This window comes from Scyliorhinus canicula, chromosome 6 (genome assembly GCF_902713615.1).
Source record: "Scyliorhinus canicula chromosome 6, sScyCan1.1, whole genome shotgun sequence".
In the NCBI taxonomy this organism is placed as follows: Eukaryota; Metazoa; Chordata; class Chondrichthyes; order Carcharhiniformes; family Scyliorhinidae; genus Scyliorhinus; species Scyliorhinus canicula.
In genome coordinates this window covers 29867382-29894090 of record NC_052151.1, presented here as the reverse complement: position 1 = coordinate 29894090, position 26709 = coordinate 29867382, and the positions used below count along the sequence as shown (strand labels likewise).

At 48.3% G+C, this 26709-nt stretch overlaps 1 protein-coding gene across 2 annotated transcripts in view; it reads left to right on the top strand.

The window, feature by feature from the left end:
- The first annotated feature begins 11714 nt into the window (after positions 1-11714).
- Positions 11715-26709, top strand: part of LOC119967065 (fibulin-7) — a 68024-nt gene continuing 53029 nt past the window's right edge. For both annotated transcript variants that reach the window (XM_038799106.1, XM_038799104.1), the window contains exon 1: positions 11715-12020. In XM_038799106.1, coding sequence (XP_038655034.1) covers positions 11946-12020 — 75 coding nt within the window. In that variant the 5' untranslated portion in view covers positions 11715-11945. The remainder of the gene's footprint in view (positions 12021-26709) is intronic.

The following is a 26709-nucleotide window of genomic DNA, read 5'->3' as shown; positions in this document are numbered from 1 at the left end:
TTAAAAGTCCCTGCTGTTTCCCACTAGCTTGATTGTTCACAACAGAAACACCGTAGCATCTCACCAGTTTTGAATGTCAACTTGTGTAAACCAGAGCTTTGCTGTCACCCCTTCCTCTCGGCCAGCAGGGGGTGGTCACGAGCTGTGTTTCTTACAGAGACTTTTTTTTATCGTGGAGACCTTCCAGATAACCAGTGGAGGGCACTGCTAACTATCACATTTGGTTAGTTATTTTTGTGTCCAATTAACCCTGAATCATCCATCTTCTCTCAATTGATGTGAGTTTTATAGACCTGTCTGGATAGTCAGTCCATCCCCTATGACCCATGAAATGAAAACTGCTTATTGTCACAAGTAGGCTTCAAATGAAGTTACTGTGAAAAGCCCCTAGTCGCCACATTCCGGCGCCTGTTCGGGGAGGCTGGTATGGGAATTGAACCGTGCTGCTGGCCTGCCTTGGTCTGCTTTCAAAGCCAGCGATTTAGCCATGGTTAGCCATTCATGGATAATCTAACGTATAAGACAAGGTGCCCCTCTGACAGGGTGCCCTTGATTCGAGGATGACATTCACTCGGGGTTCTGAGTTTCGGCAATGGGTCATCACAAAACACATCAGGCCAATGCCAGCCACTTGGGCAGAGAGGGCAGGATGTCCCACAAGCTGGTGAGATCTGGAGTACAGGACTTGTGGTCTTTCCTTTGCTTCCATGTCGCCACTCTGCCTCACCATTAAAAAATTGGGGGAGATTTACCGCACCCCTCGTGATGTCTTTGTTGCAGAGGGAGGTGACCCGCTGTTGGCTGACCGCGTGAGCTTCTCGTCCCGCCACCGTAATGGGTTTTCTCATTGAATCCACAGCCCCCCCCCCCCCCCCCCCCCCAGCCCTGCTGGGAGACCCATGGCTTGGGGGGGGGGGGTTGACTGTCGGTGGGACCAGAAGATCTGGCTGGCAAGAACGGCTGGAAAATCCCCCCCGCATTTTGACTCGGTCTGATGCATTTTGATGGACAAGTTGTTGCTGTTTTGACTGATTGGTAGCAGGTTCCTCCCAGTCATTAATCTCAATGCCAACATGCCTCAAGGAGATATTCAGAATGCCTTTGAAGCATTTTCTTTGTCCTTTTGTGGAATGTTGGCCATTTGTGATTTAGAAACGAGTTTAATGTCGATAAGTGTGAGGTTATCCACTTTGACAAAGGGTCATCTGGACCAGAAACGTGAGCCCTTTTCTCTCCTTACAGATGCTGCCAGACCTGCTGAGATTTTGCAGCATTTTCTCTTTCGGTCTCAGTTTCCAGCATCCGCAGTAATTTGCTTTTATTGCGAGGTTATCCATTTTGATCGAAAAAATAGAAAGGCAGATTATTACCCAAATGAAAAGCAAATTCAAAATACGTCTGGACAGAGGGATCTGGGTGTCTTTGTTCATGAATCACAGAAAGTCAGTCTGCAGGTACAGCATGTAGTTAAAAAGGCAAATGGAATGTTGGTGTTTATTGCAAAAGGACTGGAATATAAAAGTAGAGAAGTGTTGTTGCAATTGTATAGGGTGTTGGTGAGACCATATCTGGACTATTGTGTCCAGTTTTGGACTCCTTATTTGAGGAAGGATGTGGTGGCATTGGAGGCAGTTCAGAGGAGGTTCACCAGATTGATTCCGGGGATGAAGGAGTTGACGTATGAGGAGAGATTAAACAGTTAGGGCTGATATTTGCTGGAGTTTAGAAGGATGAGAGGGGATCTGTTCGAGGTGTATAAAATACTAAATGGGATTGATAAATTAAACGTAGACTAAATGTTCCCCCTTGTTGGGCATTCTAGAATGAGAGGTCACAGATATAGATTGAGAGATGAGGCGGAACTACATCTCGCAGAGGGTGGTGAATTTGTGGAACTTGCTGCCCCACATTACAGTGGGAATCTGAGTCATTATATGATTTCAAGAAAGAAATAGATATATTTTTGATTTTTTTTAAAAAAGGTTAAAGAGATATGGGCAACCGGTGGGGAGATGGATTTGAGACCTGGAAGTGATCGGCCATGATCTGATTGAATGACGGAGTAGACTCGAAGGGCTGAATTGCCTACTTCTGCTCCCATTGGGGAGGACACTTTTCGGCCATCTGGACGCAGCATCCACTCCATCGGAATAGTTTTGGCAGGAGTTTTGCCTGAATACTTTCTTACGGCTGAAGAGACAAATTCCCCATCACTCACAGGATGGGGAATTTGCCTCTCCTTAAGGATGACAATGCCATCCGTCAATGCTGGAAAGAACATTTCCAATAATTCCTCTGACGTGAATCTACAGTAGCAGCTGATTATCTCCAGGCTACGCCTCCCATGGGTGAATCCTCATCAATGGCAACAAGCAAGCAAACAGATGAAAAACAACAGAACTGGCGATGCTGAAGATATTCCACCTGAGCTCTTCAAAGCTGGCGGGCGTACGCTCACATCAAGGTTCCAGGCGCATCCTACAGATTTGGGAGGATAAAGAACTCCCTCCTCCACCACCACCACCACCAGGCCCCTCAAGACCTTCAGGAAGGGATGCGCTGTGGAAACTATTAAGTTGAAACAATCCCTGTTGTGAATAGCCGAGAAACTTCTGACGCACGTTGATGATGGCACAGTGGCTAACACTGCTGCCTCACAGCTCCAGGGTCCCGTGTTCGATTCCCGGCTTGGGTCACTGTCTGTGTTGGGTTTGCACTTCCTCCCCCTGTCTACATGGGTTTCCTGCATGAGCCCCGGTTTCCTCCCACAGTCCAAAGATGTGGAGAATAAGTGGATTGGATATGTTCATTTGCCCCTTAGGTGGGGTTGCGAGGATAGGGCTGTGGAGTGGGTGCTCTTTCAGAGGGTCAGTGCAGACCCGGAGGCCGAATAGCCTCCACTCCACCTGCACTGTAGAGATTCTAGGATTCTATGATAAATGCCATCAACATTTCCCTGAATTGCCTACTTCCAGTGGCTAACAAAATCCTCCTGAATAAGGAGCCCCACAATAAACTAATGAAGAAGGTTTGAGAACGTGGAGTCGGGGACAAGTGGCAGAATGGATTGCTAACTGGCTTCAACATTAAGTAGAGACTGGGTGATGAGAAATTTTGATGGAGTGGACAAAGAGAGAATATTTCTTCTATGGGGAAGAACAGCCTCCCCGAACAGGTGCGGAATGTGGCGACTAGGGGCTTTTCACAGTAACTTCATTTGAAGCCTACTCGTGACAATAAGCAATTTTCAACAGAACCAGAGACTATCGACATTAAACATCACCAAGAAATCCACCAGGGAATCCAGAAAAAAATCTTTACCCTTGAGTGTAAGAATGTGGAACTCATTACCACAGGGAGTGGTTTAAATGGTTGGTATGGATGTATCCTCTACAGACGTGGCATAGAGAGCAACCTATCCAGCTGCATCACAGCTTGGTATGGCAACTGCTCGGTCCAAGATCGCAAGAAACTGCAGAGTGTGGTGAACTCAGCCCAACGCATCACACAAGCTTGCCATTCACACATTGATTCTGTCTACATCTCCCGCTGCCTCAGGAAGGCAGACAGCATTATCAGAGACTTCTCACACCCAGGTTTTGCCTTCTTCCAGACCCTTCCATCAGGCAGAAGATACTGAAGACCCGCACATCTAGACATAGGAACAGCTTCTTCCCCACAGCTACTAGACTCCTCAGCGACTCCCGCTCGGACTGATCTGTTCCCTGTAAGAACATGAATGGTGATCAATTCAGGAATTGATCACCTGGGTCTTTAAATCAGACATTAAACCTGATGCCCAATCAGTTGTTCGAATGAATATACAAGACTCCCATACTGGAGGAAGGGAAGGGAGCTCTTCCTGTGTCCTGAACAATAATTCTCCTTCAACTAACACTCCCACAATTTGCTTAACGGGTTATTCAATTCATTGCTACTTCTGGGATCTTCCTGAGTACAATATAGGTTCAGTGTCTGCCAGAGTAATTCATTATCCACCAGAGTAATCCATTTCCCACCACAGTAATTCACTGTGTGCTAGAGTAATTCACAGTCCACCAGATTAATTCACTATCCACCAGAGCAATTCATTGTCTGCCAGAGTAATTCGCAGTCCGCCAGAGAAATTCACTGTCCACCAGGGTAATTCATTGCCTGTCATAGTAATTCATTGCCACTGGAATAATTCACTGCCCACAAAGTTATTCATTGTCTCCCAGAGTAATTCATTCCCCCCCCAGAGTAATTCAATGTCCACCAGAGTAATTTAATGTCCACCAGATTAATTCATTGTCCACCAGATTAATTCACCGTCCACCAGATTAATTCACTGTCCACTAGAGTAATTCACAGTCCTCCAGTGTAATTCACTGTCTGCCAGTGTAATTCATTATCTGTCAGAGTTATTCACTGTGTTCCAGAATAATTCATTGCCCACCAGAGTAATTCACTGTATGTCAGAGTAATTCACTGTCTGCCAGAGCGATTCATTGTTTGCCAGAGTAATTCACTGTATGTCAGAGTAATTCACTGTCTGCCAGAGCAATTCATTGTCTGCCAGAGTAATTCACTATCTGCCAGAGTAATTCACTATCTGCCAAAGTAATTCACTGTATGTCAGAGTAATTCATTGTCTGCCAGAGCGATTCATTGTCTGCCAGAGCGATTCATTGTCTGCCAGAGCGATTCATTGTCTGCCAGAGCGATTCATTGTCTGACAGAGTAATTCACTGCCTGACAAAGCAATGCACTGTCCGCCAGAGTAATTTATTGTTCACCGGAGTAATTCACTTCCCCCCCAAAAGTTATTCACTGTCTGCCAGAGTAATTCATTGTCTACCAAAGTAATTTATTTTGCCACAATAATATATATATTTTTTTAAATTTTAGAGGACCCAATTATTTTTTTCCAATTAAGGAGCAATTTAGCGTGGCCAATCCACCTAAACCTGCACATCTTTTTTGGTTGTGGGGGAGAATGTGCAAACTCCACATAAACAGTGACCCGGGGCCGGGATCGAACCGGGTCCTCGGCGCCATAGGCAGCAGTGCTAACTGCTGCACCACCGTGCCGCACTATTTACCACAATAATATATTGTTGGGAGAGTTCTTGTGGCGCATTGGGTAGTGTCCCTGTCCTTGAGCCAGGAGTTCTGTGTTCCAGGACTTGATGGGCACACCGTAATGGGACTGAAAGGTTGATTATCAGCCTGTAAAACCTTCCAACACACCTATTGCAGCCAATAAAGGTGGAGAGTCTCCTGGTCAGACATGCTTGACACAGAGTATAGCCACTGGCAACAGGCTAGTAGTAACCTATTCTAGGAGTGATGTGGAGATGCCGGCATTGGACTGATGTGAGCACAGTAAGAAGTCTTACAACACCAGGTTAAAGCCCAACAGGTTTGTTTCGAATCATTAGCTTTCGGACCACAGCTCCTTCCTCAGGTGAATGAAGAGGTGGAAACATATACATAGACAAGGTCAAAAATGCAATAGGATACTTTGAATGCAAGTCTTTGCAGGTAATTACGTTTACAGGTCCAGACGGAGCAACTGGAGAGAGGGATAATCACAGGTTAAAGAGACCCCTTATTTTGAAGCTGTGTCCTGTAGTTCCAGATTCAGCCATGAGAGGGAACATCCTCTCAGAATCGAGCCTGTCAAGCTCCCTCAGAATCTAAATGTTTCAACAAGGTCACCTCTCCTTCTTCTAAACTACAATGAATACAAGCCTAACCTGCTCTACCTTTCCTCATAAAACAACTCCTTCATCACAGGAATCAACACAATCTTCTCTGAACTGCCTCCAATCAAAGCATATATATTCTTCAATTCAGAGATCAAAACTGTACATAGAATTCTAAGCGTAGTTTTACCAACGCCTTGTTCAGCTACAGCAAGACTTCCTGAAATCTATACTCCAAAGCCCTTTCAATAACTTCCAAATCAATTGCTGTACCTGCGTGCTAACTTTTTGTGATTCATAGAGAAAGGCACCAGATCCCTCTGTGTCCCAGCATTCTGCAGTCTACCTCCATTTTAATAGTGTTTGGATTTTCAGCCTTGAGTCAAGAGGGCAGAGAACGAGGTCATTCAGCCCCGGTTGTCCATGCTGGCCCTTTGCTGAAAACTCCTGAAAGAACTTGACACAGCAGGTCAGCCTTTGGGAAAGGAATTTATTACTTAAATTAGGCCTGTTTTCGCTGGGATTTAGAAGGTTAAGGGGTGATCCGATCGAAGTCTTCAAGATATTAACAGGCAAAGACAGGGTAGATAAAGATAAACTATTTCCACTGGTTGGAGATTCTAGAACTTGGGGTCGGAGTCTAAAAAATAGGGCTAGACTGTTCAGGGGAGATGTTAGGAAATACTTTTTCACTCCAAGGGTGATAGAGGTTTGAAACTCTCACCCACAAGCAGCAGTCAAAGCTAGATCAGTTGTTAATTTTAAATCTGATATAGATAGATTTTTGATAAGCAAAGATATTAAGGAATATGGGCCAAAGGCAGGTATATGGAATTTGGTCACAGATCAGCCAAGATCTCATTGAATGGCGGGATGGGCTGAATGGCCGACTGTTCCTATGTTCCTAATATGGTAGTCACCACTGATATATACTATATATATATATATATATATGTTTTACGGTAAGGCCCCTGTACACAGGTACGGGGGTAGATCCCTACCTGCTTGCTCCACCCAGTAGGCGGAGTATAAATATGAATGCTCCCCGTACAGCAGCCATTTCGTCAGCTGCTGTAGGAGGCAACACATCTCTGTAATAAAGCCTCGATTACATTCTACTCTCGTCTTTGCATAATTGATAGTGCATCAATTTATTACACTGAGATTTTTCAGAGATGGACCTCCGCATCAAGTCGAGGTACTACCGTGCTGTAGTAGCAGCACGGTAGCATGGGTAGCAGCACGGTAGCATGGTGGTTAGCATAAATGCTTCACAGCTCCAGGGTCCCAGGTTCGATTCCCGGCTGGGTCACTGTCTGTGCGGAGTATGCACGTCCTCCCCGTGTGTGCGTGGGTTTCCTCCGGGTGCTCTGGTTTCCTCCCACAGTCCAAAGATGTGTGGGTTAGGTGGATTGGCCATGCTAAATTGCCCATAGTATCCTTAAAAGTAAGGTTAAGGGGGGGGGGGTTGTTGGGTTACGGGTATAGGGTGGATACGTGGGTTTGAGTAGGGTGATCATTGCTCGGCACAACATTGAGGGCCGAAGGGCCTGTTCTGTGCTGTACTGTTCTATGTTCTATGTTCTAAGTCGGATCGCCTGCAGCCTCATCCTCAAGCAGACAACGCCAAAAAGGATTTTGAACATTGGCTAGCCTGTTTTGAAGCGTATATCGGGTCTGCGCCAGATGCAATCCCAGAAGCACAGAAGCTCCAGATCCTGTACACGCAGCTGAGCTCCAACGTCTTACCCCTCGTCCAGGATGCGCCGACCTATGCAGAGACCATGACGCTACTGAAGGAAAACTACGCTCAGCGGACTAACAAAATCTACGCCAACTTCCCGGTAGGTCATTGGAAGATTTCTGGCGTGCCCTGCTTGCCCTAGTTAGAGACTGTGACCGCTGGCCATTTCGGCCACGGAACACTCGAATCTGATGATGAGAGACGCATTCGTTATGGGCATAGGGTCTGACTACACCGCCAGCGCCTCTTGGAAGGGGCCAATAGGGATCAAAAAACGAGCGCTCTTACTTACGGTCGCATCACGCAACGTCCAGGGCCCATGGGCGCTGCCATCTTGTCTCTCCCAGGACCAATGGGCGCACCATCTTGCCTGCCCCAGGACACGTGCAGCCCCAGGGCGCCCCCGTCTTGCCTCCCCCAGGACACGTGCAGCCCGTGGGCGCCGCCATCTTACCCGCCTCAGGACCCCTGCCCGTCGGGCACCTCATCAGGCCACTCATTGCCTGCAACCACCGACGACCAGCCGCGTCTCGCCTCGGTCACGATTGACCAGTCTCGACCACACGACCGCTTCAACAAAGGTGAAGGTCAAAGGGCATTAGATCTCTTGCCTGCTGGACTCCGGGAGCACTGAGACCTTCATTCACCCCAATACGGTAAGGCGTTGCTCCCTCGCGGTACACCCCGCTAACCAGAGAATCTCCCTGGCCTCCGGATCCCACTCCGTGGTGATCCGGGGGTACTGCATCGCCACCCTCACCGTCCAGGGCGTGGAATTCAGCGGCTTCCGCCTCTACGTCCTCCCCAACCTCTGCGCTGCCCTGCTACTCGGCCTGGACTTCCAGTGCAACCTCCAGAGCCTAACCCTGAAATGTGGCGGCCCGTGTGTGGCCTTGCGACCCTTAAGGTCGACCTGCCTTCCCTTTTTGCAAACCTAACCCCGGATTGCAAACCCGTCGCCACCAGGAGCAGACGGTACAGCGCCCAGGACAGGACCTTCATCAGGTCTGAAGTCCAGCAGCTGCTTCAGGAAGGCATCATCAAGGCCAGCAACAGCCCCTGGAGAGCCCAAGTGGTAGTGGTCAAAACTGGGGAGAAAAACAGGATGGTCGTTGACTACAGTCCGACTATCAATCGGAACATGCAGCTCGACGCGTACTCCCTCCCACGCATATCTGATATGGTCAATCAGATTGCACAGTACCGGGTCTTCTCGACAGTGGACCTGAAATCTGCCTACCACCAGCTCCCCATCCGTAAGACAGACCGCCCATACATGGTGTTCGAAGCAGACGGCTGCCTTTGCCACTTTCTTAGGGTTCCCTTCGGCTTCACCAACGGGTTCTCGGTCTTCCAACGGGAGATGGACCGAATGGTTGACTGGTACGGACTGCAGGCAACTTTCCCGTAACAGGACAATGTCACCATCTGCGGCCACGACCAGCAGGACCATGACGCCAACCATTCCAAATGTCGCCACACCGCCACTCTCCTCAACCTCACCTATAACAAGATGAAGTCTGTATTCAGCACGAACCGCTTAGCCATCCTCGGCTATGTTGTCCAGAATGGAGTTCTGGGGCCTGACCGCATGCGCCCCCTCATGGAACTCCCCCTCCCCCATTGCCCCAAGGCCCTCAAACGATGCCTGGGGTTCTTTTTGCATTACGTCCAGTGGGTCCCAAACTATGCGGACAATGCCCGCCCACTCATTCAATCCACCGTATTTCCCCTGACGGCTGAGGCTCACCAGGCCTTCAACCGTATCAAGGCCGCCATCGCCATGGCCGCGAAGCACGCAGTCGACAAGACTGCCTTTCCAAGTCGAGAGTGATGCATCAAACGTCACTCTGGCCGCCTGTGGTGAATGTGATTCACACCGGATTATAATCTGTATATACATGTGTCGGTATTGTAAGTGCAGTTGCACTACCTGTCCTCCAGGGGGAGTAGCTCTGGGAATGCTCGAGTTGTACGCCGCTTCTCCCTTGGCTCTGCCCAGGACTCCTCCCCGGAAGCTGCTGTATAAAGATCAGTGCCACATGGTCAGCCGGCCAGTTCACCGAAAGTTCAATGGCTAATAGGCTGGCTCTGTTGTGAGTATATTAAAACCGCTATTCTAATCCTACAAGCAAGTGTCCGTAGAATTGTTGGTTCCAACACCGCCACCCTCAACCAGGCAGGCAGACTCGTGGCATTCTTCTCCCGCACCCTCCATTCCTCCGAAACTCGGCACTCTGTCGAAAAGGAGGCCCAAGCTATTGTTGAAGCTGTGCAGCATTAGAGGCATTACCTGGCCGGCAGAAGATTCACTCTCCTCACTGACCAACGGTCGGTTGCCTTCATGTTTAACAACACACAGCGGGGCAAGATCAAAAATGATAAAACCTTGAGGTGGAGGATCAAGCTCTCCGCCTACAACACTGAGATTTTGTATCGCCCCGGTAAGCTCAACGAGCCTCCTGAGGCCATATCTGTTTTTACCATTCATGAGCAATGAGCTGCGCCAGTACCTGCTCAAAAGGGGCATTGCCTCGAACAGGACGACCAGCTACAACCCCAGGGGAAACGGGCAGGTGGAGCGGGAGAATGGGACAGACTGGAAGGCCGTCCAGCTGGCCCTATGGTCCTCCCGGCCTCCCGTTGGCAGGAGGTCCTCCCTGACGCCCTTCACTCTATTCGGTCGCTCCTGTGCACCGTGACTAATGAAACCCCCCATGAACGTCTCTTTGCCTTCCCTAGGAAGTCCACCTCCGGGGTTTTGCTCCCAACATGGCTGGCAGCTCCAGGACCCGTTCTCCGTAAACACATGCGACTCCACAAGGTGGACCCGTTGGTTGAGAGGATACAGCTACTCCACGCCAACCCGCAGTACGCTTACGTAGCGTTCCCCGACGGCCGCCAAGACACAGTCTCCCTCAGGGACCAGACACCAGCTGGTTCCACACACACCCCCCCCCCCCCCCCCCCCCGCTGCCCCGGCGCCACATCTCCCTTCCCCCAGCACACCCCACCACAGCCCCCGCTCCAGGACAATCCGTCCTCCCCTTGCTCCCACCCAGGGATGAAGAAGATTTCGACACGCTACCGGAGTCACCGAAGACCAAGCCGCCGCCTGAGTCGCCACCAGCACTGCGGCACTCTCGACAGCAGATCAACGCACCGGACCACCTGAATTTGTAATATTATCTGTAATTTTTAAACACAACTTTCTGTATATAGTTCTCCACCATTGAGCTGGACTCATTTTTTAACAGGGAGTGAATGTGGGAGTCACCACTGATGTATATACTGTATATATATGTGTTTTACGGTAAGGCCCCTGTATTACAGGTACGGGGGTAGATCCCTGCCTGCTGGCTCCGCCCAGTAGGCGGAGTATAAATATGTGTGCTCCCCTACAGCAGCCATTTTGTCAGCTGCTATAGGAGGCCACACATCTCAGTGTAATAAAGCCTCGATTACATTCTACTCTCGTCTTCTCGTAATTGATAGTGTATCACCTATGAAACAGACTAAAGCACCCCACCTTAACCTGACCCCAAGTTGAAAAGGGTCAGCAAATTTCCGAACTTTTCCCCTGGACCAAAACAACGGGGGGGAAGCAGTTGAAAGGTTTCACCTCATTGACTGATTGTGGAATCTTGCTGTGTAAAGCCCTTGAGAAGTGAGTTCCATTGCTCAAATGCTTGGCATGTGTTAAGGTGCTGTGAAGTGCTGTGTATTTTGCTGACCTTTGTAATTTGCATTTGAAAATAAAAGATAGCCAGGGGACAGTCTACAAATTGATAAGGTTTCACATCTAATGTGGAAACATACTTTTCTCATGTGAGCTGACGATGGAGACAGCTGGCGTCACCGAATAAGATTTTAAGAGCCCGCCAACAAACGAGGCAGCTTTTGCTCACATTCGGAGTATGTGGGGTTCGATTCTGAAATATGAGCAAGATAACTTGTTGCACCGATTTGCCCATTGTGCATATCGACAGGATCCTCCCAATCTCCTGCAATGACACTTGACATCGAATTGTGCAATATATATTTTTGCATCAATATGTAGAAACGACTTGTGAATCAGCCCTTATTTGACGATTACCTATGTGAGAGCTCTGAAATGCACTCACTGCAGGAGGTCATTTTGATTTGCTGTATTTAAGTGTGAAGTTGGAGCAATTTATTTTCGCTCTAAAATTCCACCAGTTTTTCCTCATCTCCCTAAAGGGGGCGGGACAATGTCATCCCGAGACCACAGCAGCCCTTCCTCACCCTGATCACACAGCCCAGGAGAGGTCAGACCTCTCCCTGCACACACAACACTCCTGTCCCGCAGTAAGGTGGCTGCTTCTGCAGACCCTGCCTGCCGGAGGAGGAGGAGGGAAAACAGGCTGCAGGCAAATGCCCTCGATGTGAATGCACCTGCCGGCGAAAGGCAGGGGTTTGTTTTTAACCTGGTGTGCGGACTGGACGGATCCCTGGAGGAATTGCCCGGGAGTGAGGGAGCAGAGGCCACAATGGTTCCTGGGATTCAGCACAGCCTCTTCCTCTACCTGCTGCTCGCCTCTTTCCACCCAGCCCAGGCTGCACAGGCAAGTGGTAATTTCACTCCTGCTCAGGGAAACAGTTGAGGGGGAACAGGGGAGGGAGGCAGGGGTCGTCTGTGAAACAAACAGTACATTGTGGAGTAAATCATGGGGCAGAGATGGAGGGATTCCAGGAGTTTCCACAAACTTACCGGGAAATCATACTGATGTGATGCATACACTGAGGTGAAACAAATCCGAGGCAGTGACATCCCAGGGAGAGGCTGGACAAACTGTCCCGCGAACGGTTCCTCGTTGACTTTTAAGGGACTGGCGGCTATTCAGTGTTTCTTCCAGCTGGCAATATGTGGTGGCCACTGAGAGAGGTTGCAAGATAGAGGATTTAAACGCTGCTGCCATTGAGAACTGTGTTGTCATCCGATTTACAGATATACCTGTCACCTTCACAAATCAACAGGCTAGTGTCATCAAAACACATCAAAACGAAGGGGCCAGCGTGCCTTACTTCATAATGTCAGACGATAAACTAAATCAGCAGAACCATCTATAACACAACTTGCAGCTAGTGACCAGCACACAGATATAATACATTACATAAGCAAAATGCAACACCAAGATATAGTACATTAATGATGGGTGGGCACAGTAAAACACCTTACAACACCAGGTTAAAGTCCCATCAGGTTGGTTTCAAATCACTAGTTTTCGGAGCACTGCTCCTTCCTCAGGTAAATGATATTGTACAGCACACACAGCTGTAGTACAAGACACAGCTATAATGCAGCAAACAGCTATAGTACAGCACACAGCTATGATACAGCACACAGCAATAACACAGCACACAGCTATAGTACAGCACACAGCTATGATACAGCACACAGCAATAACACAGCACACAGCTATAGTAAGGCACACAGCAATAACACAGCACAGCTATAGTAAGGCACACAGCTATGAATCAGCACACAGCAATAACACAGCACACAGCTATAGTACAGCACACAGCTATGATACAGCACACAGTAATAACACAGCACACAGCTATAGTAAGGCACACAGCAATAACACAGCACAGCTATAGTAAGGCACACAGCTATGAATCAGCACACAGCAATAACACAGCACACAGCTATAGTACAGCACACAGCTATGATACAGCACACAGCAATAACACAGCACACAGCTATAGTAAGGCACACAACTATGATACAGCACATAGCTCCAGTACAACACACAGCAATAGTACAGCACACAGCTATAATACAGAACACAACTGTAGTACAATAACAGTCACAGTACAGCACACAGCTATAATGCAGCACACAGCTATAGTACTGTACAATACATAATCATAGTACAGCACACTGCTATAATGCAGCACTCAGCTATAATACAGCACACAGCTATAGTACTGTACAATACATAGTCATAGTACAGCACTCAGCTATAATACAGCACACAGCTATAGTACTGTACAATACATAGTCATAGTACAGCACACTGCTATTATACAGCACACTGCTATAATACAGCACACTGCTATAGTACTGTACAATACATAGTCATAATGCAGCACACTGCTATAATGCAGCACACTGCTATAATGCAGCACACTGCTATAATGCAGCACACTGCTATAGTGCAGCACACTGCTATAGTGCAGCACACTGCTATAGTGCAGCACACTGCTATAGTGCAGCACACTGCTATAGTGCAACACACTGCTATAGTGCAACACACTGCTATAGTGCAACACTGCTATAGTGCAACACACTGCTATAGTGCAACACACTGCTATAGTGCAACACACTGCTATAGTGCAACACACTGCTATAGTGCAACACACTGCTATAGTGCAGCACACTGCTATAGTGCAGCACACTGCTATAGTACAGCACACTGCTATAGTACAGCACACTGCTATAATACAGCACACTGCTATAGTGCAGCACACTGCTATAGCGCAGCACACTGCTATAGCGCAGCGCACAGCTGTAGGACAGCACAAAGCTATAATACAACACACAGCTTTAGTACAGCACATAGGTATAATACAACACACAGCTATAATACAGCACACAGCTATAATATAGTACAACACACAGCTATCACACAGCACACAGCTATAGTACAGCACACAGCTACAGTACAGCACACAGCTACAGTACAGCACACAGCTGTAGTACAGCACAGAGGTATAGTACAGCACACAGCTATAGTACAGCACACAGCTATAGTACAGCACACAGCTATAGTACAGCACACAGCTATAGTACAGCACACAGCTTTAGTAAAGCACACAGCTATAATACAGCACACAGCTATAATGCAGCACACAGCTATAGTACAGCACACAGCTATAGTACAGCACACAGCTATAGGGCAGCACACAGCTATAGGGCAGCACACAGCTATAGTACAGCCCACAGCTATAGTACAGCACACAGCTATAGTACAGCACACAGCTATAATACAGCACACAGCTATAGTACAACACACATCTATAGTACAGCACACATCTATAATACAGCACACAGCTATAATACAGCACACAGCTATAGTACAACACACATCTATATTACAGCCCACAGCTATAGTACAGCACACAGCTATAGGACAGCACACAGCTATAGTACAACACACAGCTATAGTACAACACACAGCTATAGTACAACACACAGCTATAGTACAACACACAGCTATAGTACAGCACACAGCTATAATGCAGCACACAGCTATAGTACAGCACACAGCAATAGTAGAGCACACAGCAATAGTAGAGCACACAGCTATAATAGAGCACACAGCTATAGTAGAGCATACAGCTGTAGCACAGCGCACAGCTGTAGGACAGCACACAGCTATAATACAACACACAGCTATAGTACAGCACATCGGTATAATACAACACACAGCTATAATACAGCACACAGCTATAATATAGTACAACACACAGCTATCATACAGCACACAGCTATAGTACAGCACACAGCTATAGTACAGCACACAGCTATAGTACAGCACACAGCTATAGTACAGCACACAGCTATAGTGCAGCACACAGCTATAGTGCAGCACACAGCTATAGTGCAACACACAGCTATAGTACAACACACAACTATAGTACAGCACACAGCTATAGTACAGCACACAGCTATAGTACAGCACACAGCTATAGTACAGCACACAGCTATAATACAGCACACAGCTATAATACAGCACACAGCTATAGGGCAACACACAGCTATAGTACAGCACACAGCTATAATACAGCACACAGCTATAGTACAGCACACAGCTATAGTACAACACACAGCTATAGTACAATAGACAGCTATAGTGCAGCACACAGCTATAATACAGCACACAGCTATAATACAGCACACAGCTATAGTACAGCACACAGCTATAGTACAACACACAGCTATAGTACAGCAGCTATAATACAGCACACAGCTATAGTACAGCACACAGCTATAGTACAGCAGCTATAATACAGCACACAGCTATATTGCAGCACACAGCTATAGTACAGCAGCTATAATACAGCACACAGCTATATTGCAGCACACAGCTATAGTACAGCACACAGCTATAGTACAGCACACAGCTATAGTACAGCACACAGCTATAGTACAGCACACAGCTATAATACAGCACACAGCTATAGTACAGCACACAGCTATAGTACAGCACACAGCTATAGTACAATAGACAGCTATAGTACAGCACACAGCTATAATACAGCACACAGCTATAGTACAGCACACAGCTATAGTACAGCACAGCTATAGTACAGCACAGCTATAGTACAGCACACAGCTATAGTAAAGCACAGCTATAATACAGCACACAGCTATAATACAGCACACAGCTATAATACAGCACACAGCTATAGTACAGCAAACAGCTATAATACACACACAGCTATAGTAAAGCTTACAGCTATAGTAAAGCACACAGCTATAATACAGCACACAGCTATAGTACAACACACAGCTATAATACAGCACACAGCTATAATACAGCACACAGCAATAATACAGCACACAGCTATAATACAGCACACAGCTATAGTACAGCACACAGCTATAGTACAATAGACAGCTATAGTACAGCACACAGCTATAATACAGCACACAGCTATAGTACAGCACACAGCTATAATACAACACACAACTATAATGCAACACACAGCTATAGTACAGCACACAGCAAGAGTACAACACACAGCTATAGTACAGCACACAGCTATAATACAGCACACAGCTATAATGCAACACACAGCTATAGTACAGCACACAGCTATAGTACAGCACACGGCTATAGTACAACACACGGCTATAACACAGCACACGGCTATAACACAGCACACGGCTATAACACAGCACACGGCTATAACACAGCACACGGCTATAACACAGCACACGGCTATAACACAGCACACGGCTATAACACAGCACACGGCTATAACACAGCACACGGCTATAACACAGCACACGGCTATAACACAGCACACGGCTATAACACAGCACACGGCTATAGTACAGCACACGGCTATAGTACAACACAGCTATAGTACAGCACACAGCTATAGTACAGCACACAGCTATAATACAGCACACAGCTATAGTACAACACACAGCTATAGTACAGCACACAGCTATAATACAGCACACAGCTATAATGCAGCACACAGCTATAATACAGCACACAGCTATAATACAGCACACAGCTATAATACAGCACACAGCTATAATACAGCACACAGCTATAATACAGCACACAGCCATAATACAGCACACAGCTATAATGCAGCACACAGCTATAATGCAGCGCACAGCTATAATGCAGCACACAGCTATAGTGCAGCGCCCAGCTAGAGTACATAATGCATCTATATTACTGTATACTGCTGTTGGTGTCGCTGGCTTCGACCGGCATTTAGTGCCAATACCTTGGTGCCCTTCAGAAGGTAGTGATGAGCTGCCTTCTTGAACCGCTGCTGTCCATAAGTTGTAGGTACACCCACAGTGCTATTAGGGAGGTAGTTCCAGGATTTTGACCCAGCGACAGTGAAGGACGACAATATATTTCCAAGTCAGGGCCATGAGTTTCTTGGATGGGAACACACAGGTGGTGGGGTTCCCAGGTATCTACTACTCTTATCCTTCTAGTTGTCATAGGTTTGGAAGGTGCTAAGGAACATTGGTGATATGCTGCAGTGCATCTTGTTTATGGTACACACAGCTGCCACTATTCGTCGTGGTGGAGGGATTGAATGCTTGTGGAGGAAGGAGCAATCAAATGTCTGCTTTGTCCTGGATGGTGTAGCGCTTCTTAAGTGTTGTTGAAGCTGTACTCATCCAGGCAAGTGAAGAGTTTTCCATTACACTCCTGACTTGTGCCTTTTAGATTGTGGACAGGCTTTTAGGGGTGAGGAGGTGAGTTAGTTGCCGTAGGATTCCTAGCCTTTGACCTGCCCTGGTAGCCACAGTATTAATACGGCTAGTCTGGTTCAGTTTCTAATCAATGGTAACCCCCGGATGTTGATTGTGGGGGATTCAGTGATGGTAATGCCATTGAATGTCAAGGGGCAATGGTTAGATCCTCTCTTGTAGGAGGTGGCGTATGGCACCCTGGGTGATTGCACCGTCAATTCCAGCGCCATAGGCCCCGGAGTCCCTACACAAGTGAATTAACCAATAATTTGGATATAGCTTCACAGCGCCAGGGTCCCAGGTTCAATTCCCGGCTTGAGTCACTGTCTGTGCGGAGTCTGCACGTTCTCACCGTGGTCTGCGTGTCTGGGTTTCCTCCGGGTGCTCCGGTTTCTTCCCACAAGTCTCGAAACGACATGATGTTAGGTGAATTGGAGATTCTGAATTCTCCCTCGGTGTCCCCGAACAGGCGTTGGAATGTGGCGACTCGGGGCTTTTCACAGTAACTTCATTGCAGTGTTAATTTAAGCCACTTGTGACAATAATAATAAAGATTATTATCCCTCCCACCTGAGGCGGGCTCATGCTCTTTACTGACCCCCTTTTATAATATCTTTATTCCAGAATCTGAGGTGCCAAGCATCCTTGTTTAATTTAGCACCTTCTGGGGGCGATGAGTTGTGTGGCTAATACCACAATGCGGAGGTTGCGTGTGCAAAAAATAAGATGGCAGATCTCGGAAGAGTGCAGGGTGATGATGGTTATCTGAGGGTATGTCAATCGCTGATGGTTACCAATCATACTGTATTATAATGTGGCGTGCTGGTAATTAATACCGATCATATTGGGGTGATGACACTGCAGGTGGAAGCTCGTGGAGGTTTCGGCTGACCTCACACAGTATCAGGCAGCGAGCCTATATAAAAGCCAAGGGAAACCTGCACCCAGGGGAAAACGTCTATTCATTGAGCAGAACCAGTATCTGCTGCCACCTCATGGAGATTATCCTCAGTGAAGGGGAAAGAAGTGTGGCCACGAAGAGTTCCCATCGATCTTTGTAGAAACAAAAACTTACTTTATTTTACAACTAATATTATATATGGCTCCAGTAGCTCCCTATTGGATCTTCCTTAGTCGGTGTCTTATTGGCCCACTCTATTTATACACAGACAAACATTGTTCGAGGTCCCCCACCTCCTTATTGGGGGAACTTGTATTCCTTATTTTAAATAAATTTAGATTACCCAATTATTTTTTCCAATTAAGGGGCAATTTAGTCTGGCCAATCCACCTACTCTGCACATTTTTGGGTGGGTGGGGGCGAAACCCACGCAAACACAGGGAGAATGTGCAAACTCCACACGGACAGTGACCCAGAGCCGGGATCGAACCTGGGACTTCAGCGCCGTGAGGCAGCTGTGCTAACCACTGCGCCACCGTGCTGCCCCCGGAACTCTAATTCCTAACCACGGGATAGTTAATCATACCCACCCCACAAGACCCATGCAGGTTTTAACAGACAGGAAAGAAGACAAGGGACCTGTCCCGGGGGAATCCAACACTGTACATTTTATTGACAATTAGGGAGGGTAGGGTCCCTGTATTTTTCCTGAGGTGGTCATTTATTTAAATGGGTGGGTTCTGACTACCTTGGACCTGCTCTTCCACCGCCTCCCTGTCTGAGTGTCGTACCAGGCACTTCTAGGGATCCCTGCAGGGGCTGTTTAGCTCACTGGGCTAATCGCTGGCTTTGAAGGCAGACCAAGCAGGCCAGCAGCACGGTTTGATTCCTGTAACAGCCTCCCCGAACAGGCGCCGGAATGTGGCGTCTAGGGACTTTTCACAGTAACTTCATTTGAAGCCTACTCGTGACAATAACGATTTTCATTTCAGGTGCCAGTGAGTATGTGGCTTGATCACAACCAGTTTCTTTCTCCTCTGGGACAACAGACAGAGTTCTACGTCTGTGAGAGTGAAACTTGCAGCACGGGGTCAGAGTCTGGGCTCCCTCAATTTCCTCCAGCGATACGTGGTACTGGTGGTAGTTGTTTGGGGAGCCAAACGCCTTCATTTGGTTCACATGGTACCATCCGGCTTTACCGGATTAAATCAGTACTCTGTAAATGGATGGACTCGCCTTAACTACCACCAGGTCGGGTCCTGCACACCTTTTATTTATTTATTCATTTATGGGATGTGGGCATTAGGCCAGCATTTATTGCCCATCCATAGTTGCCCTTCAGAAGGTGAGCTGCGTTCTTGAACCGTTGCAATCCTTCAGATGTAGGTACACCCACTGGGCTGTAGGGAGGGAGTTCCAGGATTTTGCCCCAGCGACAGTGAAGAAACGGAGATATATTTCTTAGTCAGGGTGGTGAGTGACATGGAGGGGAACCTCCAGGTGGTGGGGTTCCCAGGTATCTGCTGTTCTTGTCCTTCTAGCTGGTAGTCGTCGTGGGGTTGGAAGCTGCTGTCTAGGGAACCTTGGTGAGTTACTGCAGTTCATCTTGTAGATGGTACACACGGCTGCCTCTGTTCATCGGTGGTGGAGGGTTTGAATGTTTGTGGAAGGGATAGCAATCAAGCGGGCTGCTTTGTCCTGGATGATGATGATCTTCTTGAATGTTGCTGGAGCTGCACTCATCCAGGCAAGTGGGGAGTATTCCATTGCAGTCTTGACTTGGGCCTTGTAGGTGGTGGACAGGCTTTGAGGGGGTCAGGAGGTGAGTTACTCACCGTAGGGTTCCTAACCTTTGACCTGCTCTGGTAGCCACAGTATTAATATGGCTAATCCAGTTCAGTTTCTGATCAATGGTAACCGCCAGGATGTTGATTTGGGATAGGAATGTGCCCGGCTGGAAGACTGGAACATTCACCTTCTGCCTGACCTCATATTCGATGGGGTTCACCTTGCCATCAAAGTAGGCTATGCTCTGCTTATTCCTTTTTCCCATTTTAACAGCTGCTGCCAGTTGTTGCAGCTTGACCGATTCCAACAGTGTTTGACCGCGATCTCATGGCTAAAGGCTGCCTGCTCAGGTTCAGATAAGTCCAACCCTAGCAGGGGTTTGATCCCAATCCCTGTTAGGAGTACATGGGGAGTGGATCTGGTGGATCTGGAAACTGAGTTCCGCACTACCGTGTGGACAAGTGTGGTTATTGTGCTGGACGGTCTTACGGATCAAGTCTTTGAAGTAGCGGTTCATCCTTTTCATTATCCCTCTGGGGTGGTTCTTTTCAGCTCCCGGTAATCAATCGTCAGCCTCCGTGATCCGTCCGGTTTTCTTCCCGGCCAAATTGGAGAATTATTGGGGGAGATAGCAGGGCGCAGGACTCCCTGCTGTGATAAGCTGTTGATGACTTTGGCCACCTCCCCCTCAGCTTGCTTGGGAAAGCCGTACTGTCTTTGAGGTTTTGATGCTGGGCCTTCTATAATGACTTCCCTATCATCTGGCCACAGTCATGTTTGTGGCTTGTGAATGCCTGTGTGCGCTTTGCAAGGATTTCCTGTGCCCCCACTTCCTCCGTCGTATCTGATGGTGGAAATTCTATCTTATAATAATCTATCATAATATTTATTGTCACAAGTAGAGTTACATTAACGCTGCAATGAAGTTACTGTGAAAAGCCCCTAGTAGCCACATTCCGGCGCCTGTTCGGGTACACTGAAGGAGAATTCAGAATGTCCCATTCACCTAACAAGCACTTCTTTCGGGACTTGTGGGAGGAAACCGGAGCACCTGGAGGAAACACATGCAGACATGGGCTGAACGTGTAGACTCCGTACAAAGAGTGACCCGAGCCGGGAATCGAACCTGGGTCCCTGCCACTGTGGAGCAACAGTGCTAACCACTGTGCTACCATGTGGGAATCGACCGGGGCAGAGGTCCAGCTTTCGCTAAATTACCTCAGTGTTTACCAAACTACCTTGACTATCTTAGTTCTGACTATGTAGTTTGTTCACCTCATGTTACAGAAACCTGGGACTGAATTCTCCGCAGACGGGATGCGCCTTTTTGCGGGCAGCCCGCGGTTTCCCGACACGTGGGGCTGCCCCACAATGGTAAACCCCAATGACCAGCCGGTATAACAGAGCACCCCGCCGACGTGCTGAAACAGAAATGTGGCGGGGCGGAGAATCCAGCCCCTGGTTATGACCCAATTTACTGGGCGGATGCCTGTACTTTCATCCACCCACTTGAATCCTGGCCATCACGTGGGGCACCTAACCTCTTACTTCAGGCTCAGGCTGGATGCTGGAGAATACAAGGTTGGTGGGTTCAAATTCAGAGCAACTAGGTCACTTCTTATTGAAGACTACTCAGAATGATGCCCATCAACTTAAGACTGGCTCACAAAGCCTACACAGGTGATCATATGGGCCCCCTCGATGATCTATCAGTGAGGGAACTCATACTCCAATTGGCCAACCAATAAAGCCAATTGGAGTTCATTACACCCCCCCCCCCCCCCCCCCCCCCCCCCCCCCCAAGGTCCAAGGAATTCCTGCCAGCTGGCATTCGTTTGAGCTTCTTCCTGCTCCTCATGTCGGGGTCTGTCACCTCTGTGTCGTCCGCCGGGTCGTTTTCCGAAGTGGGCGGGGTGTACCTTATAGGAGCCCGTCTTTTCCTTGATGACCTCCTTGGAAGTTGTTCTTCTTCCTCCTTGGGGAGAGGTGTCGCGGCGGCCTCGTCGAGCGTGTCCATCTCCGACTCTGACGACTGGATGACGAGGTCTGGAGAAATTGCTCGGGGCTGGGGTGTGGGTATCCTTTCAGTCTGGGCTATCCCAGCTTGAGGCGGTCCTGCTTCGCCTGCCTCCAGGTGTGGTTCCGCTGCCCTTATTTGGTCTAGGTGTTTCTTCAGCACCTTACCTCCTATTGAAACCTCATAGGATATGGGCCCTGTTTGGGACTCTACCGTGCCTTTGACCCACGTTGGTCCATTCCCATAATTCTTGACCCAAACCGGTGCCCCCACCTGGAAATGTCCCTGCTGCCGACTATTATCATGCCCCCTGCGTTGGGCCTCCTGTTGTTTCTCCACTTTACCCGTTAAATTTGGGAAAAAGAGACTCAGCCTCGTTCAAAGCCGCCTTCCCATTAAGAGTTCAGCTGCCGGTATGCCCGTTGTGGAATGCGGTGTGGCCCTGTAATCAAACAGCCAGCGGGAGACTTTTGTGTCCATTGACGCTGCCGGCTGCTTCTTGAGTACCACTTTAAGTGTCTGGACCGCTCTCTCTGCCAGGCCGTTGGTCGCTGGATGGTAAGGGGCCGTTTTGATGTGACGGACTCCGTTTTCTTTCAGGAATTTTCCAAATTCCCCACTTGTGAATGGCGTTCCGTTGTCCGACACCAATACCTCCGGAAGTCCATGTGTTGCAAACGAGGCCCTGAGCTTTTCAATTGTCGATGCTGTGCTTGCCGTGTTTACCCGGTGGACGTCCAACCATTTGGAGTGGGCGTCCACTATCAGCAAAAACATTGAGCCCATGAAAGGGCCGGCGTGGTCAATATGCAGGCGGGTCCACGGTCTGCCTGGCCATTTCCACGGGTGCAATGGCGCCGCTGGTGGCACTCTTTGCCCCTGTTGGCACTCCTGGCACTGACGTACCAAGGCTGCTATGTCTGTGTCCAAACCTGGCCACCAAACGTAGCTTCGAGCTAGCATCTTCATTTTGGACACCCCTGGGTGTCCGTGATGTAACTCGGTTAAGATTGCCTGACGGCCCTGAGCTGGGACGATTACCCGGGCTCCCCATAATAGGATACCGTCTTCTACGGTTATTTGGTCCCTTCTGCTCCAGTGTGGGTGCATCTGGGGCTCCACTGGTCTTTCCAGTTCCCCTGTTAGCAGTAAATGCTTCATCTTGGCTAAAACTGGGTCTTTTTGCGTCCACAACCGAATATGTTGTGCGTCTACTGGTAGGGTGTCCAAAAGATTTAGAGTCATTACTGTCTCCTCTACTTTTGGTATTTGCGGCGGAGTGTCCGGGAGGGGAAGTCTGCTCAAAGCATCTGCATTTGCTTCTCGCATTCCCGGTCTGTGCTCCAGAACGTATCTATACGCCTCCAGTAGCAACGGCCAGCGTTGGATTCTAGCTGATGCAATTGGGGGTATTGACTTGTCTTCTTTTAATAACCCTAATAACGGCTTATGGTCCGTCACTATGGTGAATTTCCGCCCATACAGATACTGGTGAAATTTTTTTACTGCGAATATCACCGCCAGTCCTTCCTTCTCGATTTGGGCGTACTTCCTCTCAGCCATCGCCAAGGTCCTCGAAGCATAGGCTATTGGCCGTTCTTCCCCATTCCTTCCTCTATGGGCTAAGACGGCTCCTACCCCATAGGGGGATGCATCACAAGTGACCACCAACTCCTTCCTTTGGTCATAATGCTCTAGGACATTTTCGGATGACAGCTGTTCCTTAATGTCCCTAAATGCTCGGTTTTAGCGGGTGGACCATTTCTATTCTTGCCCCTTTTTTAGGAGCTGGTGGAGGGGTTCTAGGATGGATGCCCTATTTTCAATAAATTTTCCATAATAGGTTACCAACCCTAGAAATGACCGTAACTCCTGGACCGTGGTGGGAGCTGGGGCTTCTTTTATTGCCCTTACTCTGTCTTCTAATGGATGTAAGCCTGACTCGTCTACTTTATATCCCAGGTACGTCACTTGTGGGGCCAGAAAAACACATTTTTCCCTTTTTAGCCGTACGCCTGCCTTTGCGAAATGCCTGAGCACTTCCTCCAGGTTCCTTAAGTGTTCCCTATTTGCCCTACTCGTGATTAAGACATCGTCCAAATAAATCACCACCTGCGGTAGTCCCTGCAGAATATTTTCCATCATACGCTGGAATATAGCGCAGGCTGATGACACTCCGAAAGGTAGTCTAGTATAACGAAAAAGGCCCTTCAGGGTGTTGGTCGTAGCGAACTTCTGGGAGCCCTTGTCCAGTTTTAACTGCAGGTAGGCGTGGCTCATGTCCAGTTTCGTGAACAAAAGCCCACCTGACAATTTGGCATATAGGTCGTCTATTTTCGGGATTGGGTATTTGTCCAGCAGTGCGTATTTGTTTACTGTCTGTTTGAAATCTCCACAGAGACGTATCGAGCCGTCTGGCTTCAAAATTGGTATCACCGGCGCTGCCCATTCCGAGAACTGTACTGGTCTGATAATGCCGTCGCGCCGTAACCTTTCTATTTCGTCAACTACTTTCTTCCTTAATGCAAAAGGTACCGGCCTGGCCTTACAAAATTTCGGAAGGGCTTCTGGGTCCACGTGCAAAGTTGCTTTGGCGCCTATGATTTCCCCCAAACATTCCTGGAAGACCTCCGGGTATTTTTGGAGTACTCCACTCAACTGCCCGCTTCCACTCTGAAAAAATTTCATCCAATCTAATTTGAGGTCTTTCAGCCAGTTCCGTCCAATTAAACTCGGTCCGGAGCCCTCTACTATAGTCAACGGTAATCTGAGCAATTGTTTCTCATATTCCACGGGTACATGAGTCGTGCCTAGAACTTCCAGGGGTTCCCCCGTGTAGGTTTTAAGTTTCGTCAATGTTTTTGTTAGGGTTAGTGGCTGGAGTCCATCTTTGATTTTTCTAAATGCTGCCACTCCCATTACTGATACGGCCGCACCCGTGTCTATTTCCATTATTGTCGGCCGCCCGTTCACCCGTGGAGTAATCCTAATGGGTTCTGCTTTGCAATATTATATAATTGTTCCCCTTCGGAGGAGGATGGGGCGTCTAGGTTGTGTACTTCCCTGCATCCCCACCTGCTATTCTTCTTTTGCCACCTCCTTCTAGGGTTTCTGTCGTTGTTACCCCACTCTGTCTGGTGCTAGAAACGGTCCTTCTCTGTTGGGGGAGCCTCAGCCAGTACTTCCCTCTGTCTCCAGTTAGTCCTGGCAGACTTGGGGGGCAGTTCTGGGGTTTTCCTTTTTCCCTCTATTCCTCAGGATTTTCCTGAGAGCAGCTATCTGGTAGCAGGGCCCGTTGTGGTACTCCCTCTCACAGGTATCTACCTCCATTGGCGTGCCCTAAAGTTCCTGCGCCCCACTTGCTGCCTTTTCTAGGGACAGTGCAAGCTGTAACGCCTGCCTGCAGTCTAGCTCCGTTTCCGCCAACAGGTGTTTCTGTATTGTGAGGTTGTTTATACCACACACTAACCGGTCCCGAAGCATTTCATTTAGCGTCGGGCCGAACTCACATTTTTCCGCCAGCCTTCTCAGGCGGGTCAAGAAATTTGTGACTGACTCCCTGTCTTCCCGCTTCGCTGTGTAGAGTCTGTACCTACGCAAAATGAGGGGTGGTTTTGGGTCGTAGTGCTCTTTCACCAATTCCGTTACTTCTTGGAAAGTTTTTGTGTCCGGCGCATCGGGATAAGTCAGACTATGTATAATGGAGAAAGCTGAGGGTCCGCACGCCGACAGCAGGATAAGCCATCTCCTTTCGTCCGTCATAATATCATTTGCCCAGAAGAAATAACACATTCTCTCCACATACTGGGACCAGTCCTCAATAGCCGGGTCGAATGCCTCTAACCTTCCAAAAAACAGCATTTTTAAAATGGCAAGGCTTACCCTCCGAGTGCGGCAGCTGGTCTCCACAAAATTCTTAGTTTACCTCGTCGCCACTGTAGTAATCCACGGGAGGCAGGAGGTCCGTCACCACACCAATATTTATTTACAATAACGATATTACAGGAGTGATGCACCATCGATTGCACGCGAGGCGAGTGATTTACCAATGTCAGGCTTTAATTAACTAGAACACAGCCTGGCGATCGTCTACAGTGGAAAGGGACGATCGTCAGGCTTCTGAGCATTTATACCTCATTGATAGAGGCGTGGTTAACTCAGCCTCTCGGCCAATCGGTCGAGAGGCACATGACCGACCAGGGCCAATGGTAAGCCGACGTTCTGGCCCAATGGCAGACGAGTATGCAGATCATATCATCACAAGGAGCAGCTCCAAACAGTGCTGCTAGCTGTCCAGTCAACTTAAGACTGGCTCACAAAGCCTACACAGGTGATTATATGGGCCCCCTCAATGAGCTATCATTGAGGGCACTCATACTCCAATTGGCCAACCAATAAAGCCAATTGGAGTTTATTACAGTGTCCAATTCTTAATTTAATTTAAGGACAGGCAGATGGTGTAATGCTTACGAAATCAGAAGCACAAAGTGACTTGGGAGTCCTTGTTCAAGATTCTCTCACGGTTATTGTGCAGGTTCAGTTGACAATTAGGAAGGCAAATGCAAAGTTAGCAGTCATGTCGAGAGG